Source organism: Protopterus annectens, chromosome 2.part1 (genome assembly GCF_019279795.1).
Source record: "Protopterus annectens isolate FY-2018-M chromosome 2.part1, PAN1.0, whole genome shotgun sequence".
In the NCBI taxonomy this organism is placed as follows: domain Eukaryota; kingdom Metazoa; phylum Chordata; order Ceratodontiformes; family Protopteridae; genus Protopterus; species Protopterus annectens.
In genome coordinates, this window is record NC_056729.1 from 1,642,352,063 (window position 1) to 1,642,368,944 (window position 16,882).

The window sequence follows — 16,882 nt, forward strand, 5'->3', positions numbered from 1 at the left end:
ATTTTATAAATGATCATCTATTTTAGGCTAGTTTATGAAATAACTATATGGACACACATCAATATTTGTGATCAAGTTTCCAGGTCTGCATTTCAAATTTGAAGAAAAGCTTTTAAAATGTAAATTTTCTAATTGCAATTCTGAATTCTGAAGGAAAGCAAGCTCCATGCATGTGATTTTCTCGTACTGAACTCCGATCTATCTAGGAATATGCATAACGTATACATACTGTGCCTTTGTAAAATGACCAGACTGAATGCTGCGTTAAGTTCTCTATTAAATAATTACAGGTGTTTGCAAGTAACAAAGGAAAACATTGCATTAATAATAAAAATGAATGCAAGTACCTTCTGTAGAAGAAAAAGCCATTCTTGATAATCCTCAGCAGCTGAACAAGACACACGGATGCTTTCCATCATCTCACCTACAAACGTGAAATGAACTTTTAAAATAGTAGCAACATACAGTAAGCAAGCATGTACCATACATTTACACATACACCCATGTTATGGTAGCACTCACTGAATGCATGTTCTTTCAACTCAGTTACCTAAACCTGAAATATAAAATGTAAGCATATTGTATCTAAGTGTATATATACGTATGCGGGTCTACTTCACTTCACCGACACGCCACAAAGCCGACACCCAAAACACAGAGACCAAAAGACCGACAACGCAGATGATCGACAAGGTGAAATCCCGACAGCCGAAACACCGACATGGGCAACGTGTGAGCGCGACTCGGTAAGTGTGCGATAGTGAAGGATTTAGGGTTAGGGAGCGGACAGGTAAGTGGGAAAGTGAGTGATTTAGGTTAGGTGTCCGGTAGTGTCGAACTTAGGGTTAGGGTGTGGGTAAGTGTCCGATAGTGATGGACTGTAGTTTTATGGGTGGGTTAAGTGAGTTAGGGTTAGGGTGGGGTGAGTGTGCGATAGTGACAGACTTTATGTTTAAGGTGGGTTAAGTGAGTTAGGGTTAGGGTTAGGGTGGGGTAAGTATGCGATAGTGACGGACTTTAGGTTTAGGGGTGGGTTAAGTGAGTTAGGATTAGGGTGCGGGTAGGGTAAGTGTGTGGTAGTGTCGGACCTTAGGGTTAGAGTTTGGGTTAAGGTTAGTGCATATATAGTTGTGTGTAATGTGTAGTTTACGTTTTGTGTGTCAGTGTTTTGGGTGTCGGTGTTATGGTGTTCGGTTTTGTGAGTTATTGGTATTGTGTGTTTTCGTTCTTTTGGTCTCGGTGTTTTGGGTGTCGGCTTTGTGGCGTGTCGGTGAAGTGAAGTAGACCCATATATATATATATATATATATATATATATATATATATATATATATATATATATATATAGATAGATATATATATATATATATATATATATATATATATATATATATATATATATATATATATATATATAGATAGGACCATATATATATAATATATATATATATATATATATATATATAGGTGGGACCATAGATATATATATATATATATATATATATATATATATATATATATATATGGGACACAGTGAACACACTTTTCAGGTGGGACCAGTGAACACAGTATCACACACACACACACACACAGGTGGGACCAGTGAACACAGTATATATATATATATATATATATATATATAACATTAATTCTGTTTACCAATCAGGTGGGACCAGTGAACACAGTATCTTTTCAGGTGGGACCAGTGAACACAGTATCTTTTCAGGTGGGACCAGTGAACACAGTATCTTTTCAGGTGGGACCAGTGAACACAGTATCTTTTCAGGTAGGACCAGTGAACACAGTATCTTTTCAGGTGGGACCAGTGAACACAGTATCTTTTCAGGTGGGACCAGTGAACACAGTATCTTTTCAGGTGGGACCAGTGAACACAGTATCTTTTCAGGTGGGACCAGTGAACACAGTATCTTTTCAGGTGGGACCAGTGAACACAGTATCTTTTCAGGTGGGACCAGTGAACACAGTATCTTTTCAGGTAGGACCAGTGAACACAGTATCTTTTCAGGTGGGACCAGTGAACACAGTATCTTTTCAGGTGGGACCAGTGAACACAGTATCTTTTCGGGGGTGACCCAGGAACAATGGCTGGTTAAGGATCTGCTCAAGGTGACATAAGGGCTGTGTGAAGCATACCATGTACCACAGAAACTGCAGCTCACAGCCTTCATCTCTGCACAAACTGCTAACCCAAAAAGGCATAAGCAACAAAGCACAGGTGAGCGATATAAGCATTAAGAAAATCTACTTACCAAAAAAGCCCAAAACATCAAAACAAGATAGAGCATAGAAAGAAAACAGTTTCCTTTTGTTACTGGTTAACCAGATCCCTACCACAGTATCTACACATACTTTGTCTGAATAGCGGTATTTCTACAGAAAGTGTTTTTCTAAATATAGGGGTGAAATTAGGTGCAGGGTTGGAGATTAGGGTTATGGTTACCATACATTAGTAAGGTGGTGTTGAACCAGTGCAGGGGATTGAATCAGTGCAGGGGATTGAATCAGTGCAGGGGTTTGAACCAGTGCAGTGGATTGAATCTGGTTACATTAGTCACTCATACTGGGGATCCTTATTATTTTAGAAACTGATATTTTAACATCTTCCTTGGCACATTTTTTCTTGCACAAATAACTTGAAATCCTGCCAAGTCACATTCAGTTCCTACTATATTTGCACTTCTCACAAAGGTCCTTGCGAGTCTGGAACCCTGTACAGAGATAGCAGCAAAATGATTGCAGCCAGTATTTCAACTGGCAATCCATACGTGAAGTTTGATACAATAACAGATAATCACATTAAATTTAACCTGGTGCTGTTTAGCACGGTGATTCAGAGCTTTAGTTTATTTCTTCCTTAAGACTTTGGCACTTTAACATAACTGCATTCTGTACTAGGCTACTTAATAAGCCGCAGGATCTGTTTCATGAAGTTGCAGCGATCATCCAATGCACTCTAGCGGGTATGGAAAATCTGTTTTAACAGAGTAAAAAGCTTTTAAGTATAAAAACTTAACATGGGAAGAATCCATTTTTGGAGAAGAGTGTGTAAGAAAATCAGATCCTAAGGGGGCTTTGGATTATAAACTTTTTGAAAGGTGTCAATGTGTTGAATGAGATTTTTAATAAGTTAAGAGTTGTTTAATTAAAACAGATTGAATGTGATGGGGTTTGGCATAATGGTTAAGGTGTTACCTCACAGACACAATGTAGATTCTCAGTTTTAGGAAGCTTGGCTAAGCTTAAAAAGGCCCATTGGGGTAATTAGACCAGTAATTACCTGTGAACCTATTAAACACAATGAATCAGTAATGAGAACATTAGAGGAAGAAATTGAGACATTAGCTTCTAAAATGATAAGTATCTTTAATATGAGTGACAATGTAGCCAGGTCAATAAAACATTCCAGAATGTGAAAATGCATGAAAGTAAGGTGCAGATAGGACAATTAAAGAAATGTACCAGGGTCAGGACAGACATCCATCCTTAGCCCCTTTTCCCATTTTGCACATGGGGTCAGGGTGTCATTTCAGCAGTGGCAATCATCTCAAGTCAGGCTTTACACCATCAGGTGGATAGCCCTGCCACAGTAGGTCACTTGTACCACTCACTCATACACACACTCTCACCTAGAGTCAATTTAGAGTGCCCAATCCACCTACTCCATGTCTTTAGAATGTGGGTGGAAACCCGAGTGACCACAGGGAGGACATACAGACTCTACACAGAAGGCACCCCAGTTGAGAATTGAACCGGAGAACCTCTTGCTGTGAGGCAACAATGCCTACCGCTACACCACCACGGCCACCCATATGGATTATAATACTAAAAGAGCTGATTGGTTGATTGAAGACCAATTGGTAGCTAAGAATGGGAAAGAGAAAGAAAACTGGCATGATTCTTTGGTGCTTGAGAATGACTTTTTTAGAAGACAATGCTCTATAGTCAATCCATGTGTACAGATATTCAAGACTGTCAGTGTAAGGGCTGGAAACTAACAAACTATACTGGCATCCTGTAGGAAGGAGTTAGTTGAGCTGAATGGAATTAAGCAAAAGAAAACAGAGACAAGCCAAGTCAGTTGACCACCAAATCCAAGAAACAGTGGGTACCAAGGAAATTGGCATTGCAATATTCACCAAGGTATATAAAAGAACACAACATGGTAGAAAAAGATATTAGCAATAGTGAACCCAGGAGATGACAAGAAGTGGGACAGAAGAAGAAGTTAAGGGAATAAACATTTCCAATAAAGTGTGCAAGGAGAATTTGATGTTTTAAGAAGATACCTTAGTGCAATACCTACTTATTTTATATTTCTTTACTGGGAAAGTCCAACTTGGAATAAAGCCAATCTTCAGTGGAGGCCGGGGGAGCAATGTTCCAGATGCATGTTTTTGAAACCTGGGAGGAAATCCACATGAACACAGGAAGTCATGCAGACTCCACACAGACGGCACACCAGCCAAGAATCAAACCAGAGGACCTCTTGCTGTGAGGTGACAACACTACCACTGCACCATCCATATAGTATAGCAAAAACTGTTTATGTACTGAATGTATTTACTAGACATCTCAATTTAGACTTTTTGATGAAAAATAATTGTCTGACTGCAATGGGAGAAAGTTTAGTGAGAAAAATATGTGTTTTTAATTCTAAGCGAAATCGGAAAATTAAGACTTTTGAAAATGTTTGTGTGGTGGACATTGGATAACTGTAACAAGAAACACCAAGACAATAGTTTTATAACTTGTCCTTAGATGAAATGCAAGTGTTACAATAGTTAACTAAAGATAATAGTGTCATTTATAAGGAAGAGAACAATGGTAGGTCTGTTATTGTGGTGGATTAATGCCTAAGCCGTATAGATGAAATACTTTAGAATGACAATGGATTTATTAGATATTAAAGAGTTCATAGGTAGGTACTAGGCTATCGGCCCAAGGGCCTATGTAAGCTTAGCCAACAAGGTTTCCTGGCTTACGCCACCCAAGAAAGTTATTTTCCTGTGCCACTGATAGGTTCATAGGTAGGTACTAGGCTATCGGCCCAAGGGCCTACGTAAGCCTAGCCAACAAGGTTCAAAAAACAATTTCTGAGAGGTGCTTACATTTTATTCAAAATCTAAATCAGTTTTCTCTTTTATGATTAGGAACCCACAAGTTAATGCACATGTAGACAAAAGGAAGCACACTGTAGCACAGGTAAATTTACAAACCCTTTTCAGTAAAGCACGACACCCAGTAAGTGTAGCGCCTCACTTAATACATGTTACAACAGCTCTGAAATGATGTATAGGCATGCTTGTCAGGCCAAGTCTAATCCACCACAATGGAGACTACGTCTGATGAGACAGTAAGTGTGAAACTGTACCGAATATCAGAATTCTAATGCCAAACAGTTGAGGAAGTGCAATATTGTGATCATAGAAGCATCCCGCAGAAAACAGAATAGCACCATTGTACTGGTTCCCAAGCCCAATGTGTCTGTAAGGTTTTTGAAATGAAATACCCTATTCATGGGAGACCTTAACCACCCCACCATAGACTGGGAAACATACACTGCCCCATACTCACAGACACAAGAATTCTTGGACTTTATTAACAGAAGTATCCTTCACACCCATCAGAGGCTTAAAAATCCTAGTCCTGGCTGCAACCCCCCCAACACCACACCTCACCAATGTCTCATCAGGACAGACCACAAAACTGTCTCCTTTTAAATAAATATCAACTTGGTAACCCCAGTAATGGCTGAGATCCATATTCAGTGAGATCAACAATGTCTCTCTTCATACAGTCCAGGGAAGTACATCTCAGGTTAACTCCTAATTGGGATTTAAAGATGTTGTCCTATTCCAAAGCAGTAGGTCTGCAGTAGCTCTAGGTACATGCTTTGGAATTCTATGGACATAGGGGGTGATCTACAGCTTGCTAGTATATGGTATGGGACTGTGTTGATGGTGATTTGCACGTGGATACATTTAACCAGTGTGAACTTACGCTTGTGTTAGTATAGACTGAGAGTGCTCCGCCTTTAGTCCCTATCTGTGTGGCTGCTGGTCCAAATGTGTAGAAGGCACTGCTGGAGTACTTTCTGCAGATTTAAGCCATGTCTTGGTGATGGCACAGATGTCTATAGTTCCTAGCATTGAGCAGTAACACATTTAGGTTTCTTTAGGTTTTATTTGCTATGTCAGTAGATTTGTCAATTTGGCATTGCCTTAAAAAGGCTCTAAGAGGGTGGATTACATTTTAGTCGTTATTTGGAAACCTAATCGAGACAAGTGCAGACTATCTTTTGCAAAGTCACATGGCCTGATAAGCATATCCTCCCATGCTGACAAATATTGTATAACCCTGGAGAGACACCAGAAACTAAGACAGTTATTGAAGTTAATCATCTTTTGTTCGTAATGTGGCATCATCCTTGGTGAAGGTAGAATACTGCTGAATACAAGGCACATACCTGCCTGAGATACATATTCAAAGAGATTGACACTGTCTTTCTTAGTACATCTCGGGTTGTTAACTCCCACTTGGAATATAGCAGAATCGTACTGTTACTTGTGGTGCAGCAACTTCAGTGCATGCATAACTTGTCAGACCTTGGATTCATTATCTTCTCATTGTTTAGTCTGGTAAGGTGGGCATCTGTATGTTGTACAATGGAGTCCCCTATGACAAGAGTCCTGGGTAATGTATGGGTTTGCCTTATGGGCTTTGCTCTTAGGGCTCCACTGGGTGTGGGCATATGTGTTGTGTTTGCTTTCGCTTTTGGTGAGTGCTTAAGACATTGCTGAGAATAGGTGTTGCCATTTATAGGGATTGGAGGTCTTTGAGGTTGGAAAGATTGCCTTTTAGTGCCTCAGCATAGGTTGGTCTGTGTGTGTGGTCGAATATATGTGTGGTGGTTATAGTGTGTGTGTGTGTGTGTGTGTGTGTGTGTGTGTGTGTGTGTGTGTGTGTGTGTGTGTGTGTGTGTGTTCTTGACAACTTTGTTTGCATGCATGATTTTTGCCTCCAGTGAAATTGTGTATGTGCAACTCTTGCATACTGTGTTTGTTGTTTGAAGGATGAAGTGGCTGTCTGTGAACATGAGACAATTGCTACATTGTCTCAGGCTGCCTATATGTACCAAGCTGGCTACAGAAACACTTAGAAATTGCATATCCATTTTGTCCAGACCTGTATTTGTGTGGGCTTCTGTAGATAGTGGACTGGGTTATACAGAGGTCTCCTTGGGTGGTTTCAGGAGTTTGGCATTAGACTAGGTTACAGTGTTCTATTAATAGCGCTGTTTAATGTGCAAACTAACTGCTTTAAGCATGCAGTGGCGTTGTTTAGCCACATTAAGTTACATGTTTCAGTTCTAAGGGAACTTTTACAGATACAATTTACTTTCTGAGCATTTGTGTCTATACCGGGTATTGCTAACCTAAACCTACTGATTTAATAACACCAGGAAGGACTACTTGTGGGTATAATGCTACAACAAAACAACTTAAACACACAACCTTCACAAAGCAATTTCAAGTATTAGGGATCTTTACAACGAAAAAAAGCAGAATCCAGACCAAATGTTAACTAATAACCAAAATCCAAAGTCTGGAAGAACGAAGCACGAGATGCCCGATAATTTCAATCCTTTATTAAGACAAAACGACAAACTAGAACCACACCATAAACGCCTTTAACACATAACAAGTGCGTTTTCGTCAAAAAAACAATTCGACTTCATCAGATGCCACCAGTCATTGATTACTCCATATTTATGTAATTACTAATTAATTAAAACCTATCAAAATGCTTCGGTTAAATTTAAATCAACCAATTAAGTTAATGCCATTTAAATATTTTGTTCTCTTCATTTAAATGCTCATGAATAATTCATTTTGGGCAGATCCTTCCCTTTACCATGTAAAACTTTTTAAAAATACATCTGTAAACTGTGATTCCTTAAAAAATGAAGAACCTTTGTTTTCAGTATAAAAAGATCTGTTCCTTTTAATATAAATAACATTAATTTAAAATACGTTACTAAAATGTTCAGTTAAAATAAAAATAAGAATAATGATCATAAATAAATACGATTCTCTCATATGTTTAATCGTATTTGTCTTTATGGACAAATTTCTTTTAGATATAGTGGATTTGTTTTCATCCATACCTTGGAAAGAAGGCATGGATATGTTTGACGAAACAGTTTACCAAGATGGTGAGTTAACCCAAAAAGAAAAATTAGTTAACACCTGGTTAATGGAAATGATTTTGAAGAATAATTTCCTATATTTTAAGGGTGAATGCTTTCAACAAACACAAGGAGTGGCTATGGGAGCAGCATGCGCCCCAACTTTTGCCAACATAGTTTGGCTAAATGGGAAGAGAAATATATTACTCATACAGAATTCAGAAACTATTGGAATTTATATCGTAGATTTTTAGATGCCATCATAATTTTCTGGAAGGGAGGAAGGGAGAAACTAGAAGAATTTATAGAATACCTAAATAAATCCACTGAATTTTTAAGATTCACACACAAGATTTCGGAAAAAAATGTGCAATACTTGGACATAGAAATTTATAAGGCAAATAACAAGTTTGAATCCAGAGTGTTTAGAAAAGAAACCTATTGTAATTCCTATTTGCACTTTGATAGTGCCCATCCTCTTCATTGTAAGAAAAATATTGTGAAGGGGCAGTTTGTGAGGGGGAGTCGGATGACTAGTACAGATGAAGACTTTGAGCTAGAATGTGATTTTTTAGAATCAATGTTTCTTGAAAGAGGATATCCTTTCAAGTTTATTAAGGACATAAGGGATGAAGTAGAAAAAGGTAGAACCAATAAGTTCCAACCAATTTTAAATAATGGTGGTGGGAACAAAGTAGATAAAGTTAAGAAAGATAGTAACGATTCTAATTATGAACAAGTACTAGCCCTAGAATATAATGCAATAAACAACATCATTAAAAAGAAATTTTTGAAAGAATGGGAAAAGTTTGTGGCTATTACTGACATAGACAAAATATCTAGAATGCCCCAAAAAGTAATTTACAGAAATTCCCAGGATATAAAGTTGATCCTGGAGAACAAACAAAAGACAAATATAAAAAATAAAATAGGCACTTATAAATGTGGTCACTGTAACCAATGTCATCATCTTATAACTATGGATAGGTTTTATTTGGAAAGTAGAAATAAATGGTTGGTGAGCAGGGGCCTCTATAATTGTGAATCAAAGGGTTTAGTATATCTGGCTTCTTGCATAGTTTGTAAATCCTTCTATGTGGGAAAAACTGAAAGAAAGTTAAAAAGAAGGATATATGAACATTGTTATGAAGTGGCAACATGTAAAGACACAAATGCTTTATTCAAACATTTAAAAAAAATGTCTTGAAGCAAAATTTACTTTTTTGGTGTTGGAACAAGTTAAAATTTATGGTAGGGGGGTCCCTGGGAAGAAAAAAATTGAGTTCAGGGAATTGTGGTGGCAACTGACCCTGGACGCAGGAAACCCCCCCAGGATTGAATGAGTATCTTTCAATTTTATAATTCAAGGTAGGTGCCCAAAAAGACTAGGAATCCACAACAAATGGACACAAGGATCCACAGGCACAAACTCTTTAATGGGAACAAGCACGAAAGTAGAAAGAAGTACAACACACCAAACACAGCAAAGGAATTAACGTTTTCTTGAAATCTCATTTTCGTCACCAACTTCATCAGATTACAATTAATTTCCCATCAGAACCTTGAATTTATAGGGCTGTCTTTTAACTATCATCCAATAGTATTTGGTATTATTAAAATGTTAAATTTACACATTGAGTGTTTAAATAATCAAAGAACACAGAAATAGATGTATGAGAGTATATAAATGTATGTAAAATATGATTTGTAAATGTTTAAAATCTAACCACAATTATCTAGTGTATTAAATATACAAAATAGTAAAAATTAAAAGTTAAAAGTACATTTTGAGTAAAGCTAGGGAATAACACACATCAGTATTAATGGTACACACACACCCTCTAGTGGTTGTTTTTCAAAATGCACTTATAAAAAAACATTTAAAACTAAAATCAAGTTGAAATCATTTATAAAACTGTGTATATATGTTGAAAGTGGGAAGGTATCTCAAAATTAACTAAAATCAAGTACAGGTATAATAATATTTCATAACTTGGCCGATCTTAATTTAAGTACTGGACCCAGGGAAATCATGTCATTCAAACCTGGGGACCTTGTAGATTCCAGTACAATTTGCCAAAACAGTTCCCTGTACTCTACACGTGTCTCCCACATTCCTCCCCTAGGGTCACTTTCCACTACTTCTAGTACAAAAAACTGGTATTTGGCTTTTTCACAAATGCAGGTATGTTTGTATAATGCGTTACTGTCTTTCTTGGTCCTAATTTCATAAAGGTGTTCGTAAGTCCTTTGTTTCAACTTTCTTTCTGTTTTGCCGATGTAAAAAGACCCACATTATTTGCAGGTCGACAGGTATATGATTCCTTTGGTGTTACAATTTACAAATGTGTTTAAATAAAGTTTCTTTTTCCTTGCCTCCAAATAATAACTCTCACCCATGGTGAGGTGAGTACAAAAGTTGCATGTTCCACATTTGAACAACTCCCTTTTGTTTGAAAGCCTAGTTATGTCTATTTTCTTAGACCCCTTCTCTAGTAAATGTTTCAGGGTTTTACACATATTTAATGTTTTCATCAAAAATGTGGTTTAGGTCAGATATTTTAGCAAAGTTTGTCCATTCTTTGTCTATTAATTTCCTAATTAGGCCAGATTGACCATCAAATGTAGTTATAATACCTCCCTTATAAGTGTCAGATGTTCTCTCTTTCTGGGGTAATGCATTTTGTTTAGACATATTACCTAAAATAGGGGCAAATCTGGTGTTCCTACCTTGTGTTACTTCTTCATAAATTTCGTCAAAAAAACTACCAGGGTAACCCCTATTTAGAAATTGTTCTTTTAACAATTCACATTCTTTATTAAACCACTCATTGTCAGAGGTCATCCGGCTTACACGAACTAGCTGTCCTTTAACAACACTTCTTTTTTGAGAATGTGGGTGCGAACTAGTATAGTGCAGGTAGGAATTGGAAAATGTTTCTTTCCTAAATACCTTTGAATCAAATTGATTGCCTTTTTTAGTGATAGTGATGTCCAAGTAGTTTAATGTATGTTTTTCAAATTTATGTGTAAACTTTAAAAAGGATGTAGTGTTGTTAAGATATTTAACCAGGTCAACAAAAGAAGTTTGGTCACCCTTCCACAAGAAACACAAGTCATCAAGAAATCTACCATAAAGGGATCATTTATCTCTATATGTAGAATTTATCAAAAAGTGGTTTTCCCAATAGGCCATTATGATATTGGCGTAGGTAGGAGCACAAGGTGCGCCCATTGCTACACCTCTCACTTGTTTGTAGTACTCCCCCTCAAAGTATATGAAGTTATATTTCAACACCATTTCCATGAGAATCAGTAAGGTTCTAAATTCATTTTGTGTTAGACATTTATATTCTATCAACATTTCTTCGAACCATTGCATCCCAATGTCATGGGGTATACTTGTAAATAGGTCTATTACATCTAGGGTACCAAAGGATAGTTCGTGTGAGCATAAAGAGTGGTCCAATTTCCCTAGTAGGTCCGAAGAATCTTTTAAAATATTACAGTTTTTGGTAACCAACTCTTTTACTTTTACATCCACATATTTGGCAAGAGGTGCAGTTACAGACCCTTCGGCAGATACTATTGCTCTCAAGGGTGGATTATTCATGTCCTTATGTAGTTTCGGAATTCCGAAAATGGAGGTACCCTAGGTTTGTCTACTTTAAGATATCTAAAGGTGTCTAGGTCAATTGATCCTTCCATAAGTAAATCGTTGAGAAGAAAGTTTATCTTATTATAAGCTATATTGATCTCATTCTTGGAGGTTCTTACATATTTTTCTGAATTATTTAAAATTTCCATCATTTTACCTTCATAAATGAAGTGCTCCATGAATACCACTCCTCCTCCTTTGTCAGGTTTCATGACTCTAAGGTTTTTGTCATTACATATTTCTCCCAACATACTTTTTTCAGATTTCAGATTTACCTTTATTAAAGTTAAGAACAGCTAAATTATGACTTATATTATTCATATTGGTATAATCTACAGAAAGTGACAGAATTTAATGTAATTTAATGAGAATAAAATAGACTTAATGCACTGGTCCATAAAGACAAATACGATTAAACATATGAGAGAATCGTATCTATTTATTTATGATCATTATTCTTATTTTTATTTTAACTGAACATTTTATTAACGTATTTTAAATTAATGTTATTTATATTAAAATGAACAGATCTTTTTATACTGAAAACGAAGGTTCTTCGTTTTTTAAGGAATCACAGTTTACAGATGTATTTTTAAAAAGTTTTACATGGTAAAGGGAAGGATCCGCCCAAAATGAATTATTCATGAGCATTTAAATGAAGAGAACAAAATATTTAAATGGCATTAACTTAATTGGTTGATTTAAATTTAACAGAAGCATTTTGATAGGTTTTAATTAATTAGTAATTACATAAATATGGAGTAATCAGTGGCTGGTGGCATCTGATGAAGTCGAACAGTTTTTTTGACGAAAACGCACTTATGTGTTAAAGGCATTTATGGTGTGGTTCTAGTTTGTTGTTTTGTCTCAATAAAGGATTGAAATTATTGGGCATCTCATGCTTCGTTCTTCCAGACCTTGGGATCTTTAGAATGATTTAAAGTGCAAAAATCAACAAATAAAGCAAAACTAAAGCAGTAGCAGTCTAAACAGTTAACCGAAGTTCAGAACAATAAAATAAATCTCTTATCTGCCAAGGATGGAGCAGGATTAACTCAAGACCCCCCTCAGAGGGCAGTGAGGGCAAGAAACAGATGAGAGCTCTGGCAAAATGAGTATGAAACAATTTGCAATAAGGGAGGTTTACTCTTTTGCAATACTGGTTTGCAGGGTGCGCCCTTAGTATTATGGATATATAGGGAACAATGGGTGGCAATGGATTAAAACATGTTACACAATAGATACTAGCAATGAAAGAGGGGAGGGAGAGACTTTGGAAGCCAGATTACCATAAGGGCTGGAAGCCAGTGACACAGAAAAGGGGAGAGGGGTTTGAAAAAAAATCAAACGGGGGCTGTAGTCCTATGGTTATAATTTCAGAATATTTTATCTTAATCTCTGTGAGGGGTGGGGCAGACTTAAGGAACAGTGTAAAATAAGTAGCAAGGCAAACAGAAAGGCACTAGAATGCACCAAACTATGCAGAAATGTAACAGTAATGCTGTAATAAATGACTAAATGAGCCTCAGATCTGGCAATAGATCAAAGTCCTGTTATAACTGTGAAAGAAGCTAGAAGATTGAGGACCCAAACTGGGTTCAAAATATGCAAAGCTACATTTTACATGTAAGTCTACTTATGGCAATAGAAGAGCAGTTTAATGTATAAACAATGCTAAAATCTTGCAGTGATCCAGGATCTTCATACAACTGCAAATGAAGTTACAAGACTAAGGTCCAGGAACAAACTAAAAAATGCAGTAGAATTGTACTGCCTTACCCAGAGGAGGAAGACAGCAATATCATGATTTCACGGTAGGTTATAAGAGGCCATGATGGTTATGTTCATGTAGCTGTGCTCTTGTGTGTACATCATTTAGGACAGGGACGCAAACAGGCTATGTGGACATGGACAGTGTTACTAATTATGCAGGCCAACAGATTCATGATGCCAGTGTGTTATAGCAAAGCTAAACAAGAGGGTAGTGGTAACAGGGTAACAGGCAGTTTGTCAGAATATGATGGGACATACCTTTTTTACTTTATGACTGGCACAGGTATGACAGTTTGATTTTTCACAAGCATGGGCATCCTGTGGACTGATGTATGAGCAATATGATAGGATGTGTACACTGCATGCTGTAGGACCCCCAGCTCTCTGGCCATGTCCACAGTGTAGTACCAAGCCAATAACCCTACATATCAGGCAGTGTGTGGCAGTGGGCATCCTGTAATGGTATATGCTTGCAGAGGTGGGGTGTGTCAATTGACTGGACATGACCTGTGCATGTGTGACTTAGCATGTCAAAAGTTATACAGACTGTCCCCAGCTACACTGGATCAGGTCTGGGGGGGGAGGGGCAGGAGGCTGCTGGTAGACCTAGTGCAGCATTGCAGGCTGATCCAGTAACTATGAGGTCTGAGGAGACAAATAAAGAAAAAAAAGTTTAAAAAAGTCTGTTGTGACTGTAGGTAATTTAAAACAAATGGCATGGTTTTCCAACATCAAAGAATATGGATAACAAACTTTTGTCTCTGTTTTCTTAATACTTTCACACATATTAGCAGAAGGCTAGGTTACTATCTAGAGGAGTTCCCAGATCCCTGATTACTGAATCAAATTTTAAGGGTGCTTTATTGAAGTTACCCAGTGTGGCACACTTCCCAAAAGGTACTATAATGCATTGGGTTTTAAGCCATGGCTTTGGCACTGTGTTTGTCTATATTAAACCTTCCTGTAGGGTGTTCTTATCTTGGGGGATTTGAATGCTCCCCATTTGCAATTATCTGTGAACTTAATTAGCCACAGGCCTTTGACATTGGCGTTGACATCCAAGAAGTAGATGCCAAAGAGGAGTGGGCCTGACACAGAGCCCTGGGGGACTCCATTAATGGCCAGCATCTTTGTGGAGGTGGCCTCACTGATTCTAGCCTTCTGGGTCCTGTCAGACAGCCAGGTAGCGATCCAATGTGTTATAAAGGGGTTTAGTCCAAGTTCTGTACGTTCGTTGACAATGCCTACGTGAGTTATTGTTATCACATGCTGTAGCCAGATTTAGGTAGACAGTATGCACCATTTTCCCTTCATCCATTGCCTTAGTGACCGTTTCAAAGAAGTCCGCCAGATTCAGTAAGCATAACTTTCCTTTGACAAAGCCAATCTGGGATGGATCCACTGTCTGGAGGTCTTGTGTGTCCTTGCTGATAAATTCATGGATAATACTTTCCATGGTTTTGCAAATAAGACTAGTCAGGCTAATGGGTCAGTAATTTCCAGGATCTGTTGATGGTCCTCCCCAGGGCCGGTGCTAGTATTTTGGGGGCCCCCAGCAAGTTACAAGTTGGGGGCCCTACCCAGGAGAATATAAAAAGTGTGACCATATTGCCATCACGCCTCCTTCCCTATCAAGCTCATGCAGCACCATTTAACAGTCACTGTGTAGTATTATTACATTGCATCAATCACTGAGTAGTATTATTACACTGCATCAATCACTGAGTAGTATTATTACACTGCATCAATCACTGTGTAGTATTATTACACTGCATCAATCACTGTGTAGTATTATTACACTGCATCAATCACTGTGTAGTATTATTACATCGCATCAATCACTGAGTAGTATTATTACACTGCATCAATCACTGAGTAGTATTATTACATTGCATCAATCACTGAGTAGTATTATTACACTGCATCAATCACTGAGTAGTATTATTACACTGCATCAATCACTGTGTAGTATTATTACACTGCATCAATCACTGTGTAGTATTGTTACACTGCATCTGTTCTGATTTTAATCATTTCATTGATTTTTTTAATGGATTTAGCTTAAGTTCTCTACCATCTGCAGAAGGTCATATATTCTGTTGTCCTCCTGTGGTATTTCATCACTTTGATATGCTAATAAATGACAACAATTAATATGCAAGCTGTGTGATATCATTAATTTATTCTATGACAACAGGAAAATACTGCAAATATACTCTAAATGCCACGGCCAACGGACTGCAATTCCTGGAGCATAATGCCTAGACAACATAGTCTAACAGTATATTATAGCTACAATTCTATCAATTTATTTAACTATGTTCAAATTGAAACAGGATCCTTTATGCAAAAACAATTACTTTCAGAGGCAGTATAAGAGTTGTAGAAAGGTTTAATCTAAAGAAGTCTGGTGTAGATTACACAGCTACAGAGTGCTGAAAGGAAAGACACAGGAGATGCTACTGAAAGGACAGACACAGGAGATGCTACTGAAAGGAAAGACACAGGAGATGCTACTGAAAGGAAAGACACAGGAGATGCAAAGCAGCACTGTGATCTAGCCATTGTGATACCATGGCAGATGTGTCTGGGATTCAATTATGTTTTGTTTTAAGCTCCCCATTGAGGAATAGAAGCTACATACGTATTAATCCTCACAAAGTGGTGTGGGAGTGCACCCTTCCTAGATGCCCAAAGTGAGAAGTTTGTTACTAAATTGTGAGATTGTGCAAGGAAGCAAACACCCTCAAGCAAACTGAACAAGTATGCACTTTATCAAAATTAAGAGCCATTAAAGAAATTCAGCTGTTTCAGGTACTACACACACTACAAGTTTGAGGCTCACAGTAATAATAATCTAAAACAGAAAACACTTTCTTTCTATTACATGTCAGGTTATTTACTTTTTTCTCCGAGTCACAACCCTTTTTCTCCCAGAAGGCACAACTGTCCAAACAAGAGAATCCTGGAGAAATAGGAGATAATCCTAAAGCAATGTGCCAAGATGTCACTGTAGCAGTTGGGTGGGGGTTACAAACATCAGGTGAGGGAAGACGGCATCACCAGCGTGACAGTGTTTTTCCTGATTACCCAACAATAGATGGAATGTATGATAAAGGTGACAACCCAAGTCAAATCCTTCACTTTCTTGTCTCAACCTGCTATAGCAAAAAAAAAAAAATACTTCACAGTAAAGGGAAACCAAAACACAAAATTTATTTGTGTCAAATTTTGGCTTGCAG

The 16,882-nt window shown here is 37.5% G+C and overlaps 1 protein-coding gene across 1 annotated transcript in view; it reads right to left on the reverse strand.

Annotated features, from left to right (window-relative positions):
* Positions 1–284: 284 nt before the first annotated feature.
* The window catches only part of LOC122795004 (rho guanine nucleotide exchange factor 7-like), a 925,778-nt gene continuing 909,180 nt past the window's right edge, over positions 285–16,882 (reverse strand). The window contains exon 11 of the mRNA XM_044063590.1: positions 285–424. Coding sequence (XP_043919525.1) covers positions 285–424 — 140 coding nt within the window. The remainder of the gene's footprint in view (positions 425–16,882) is intronic.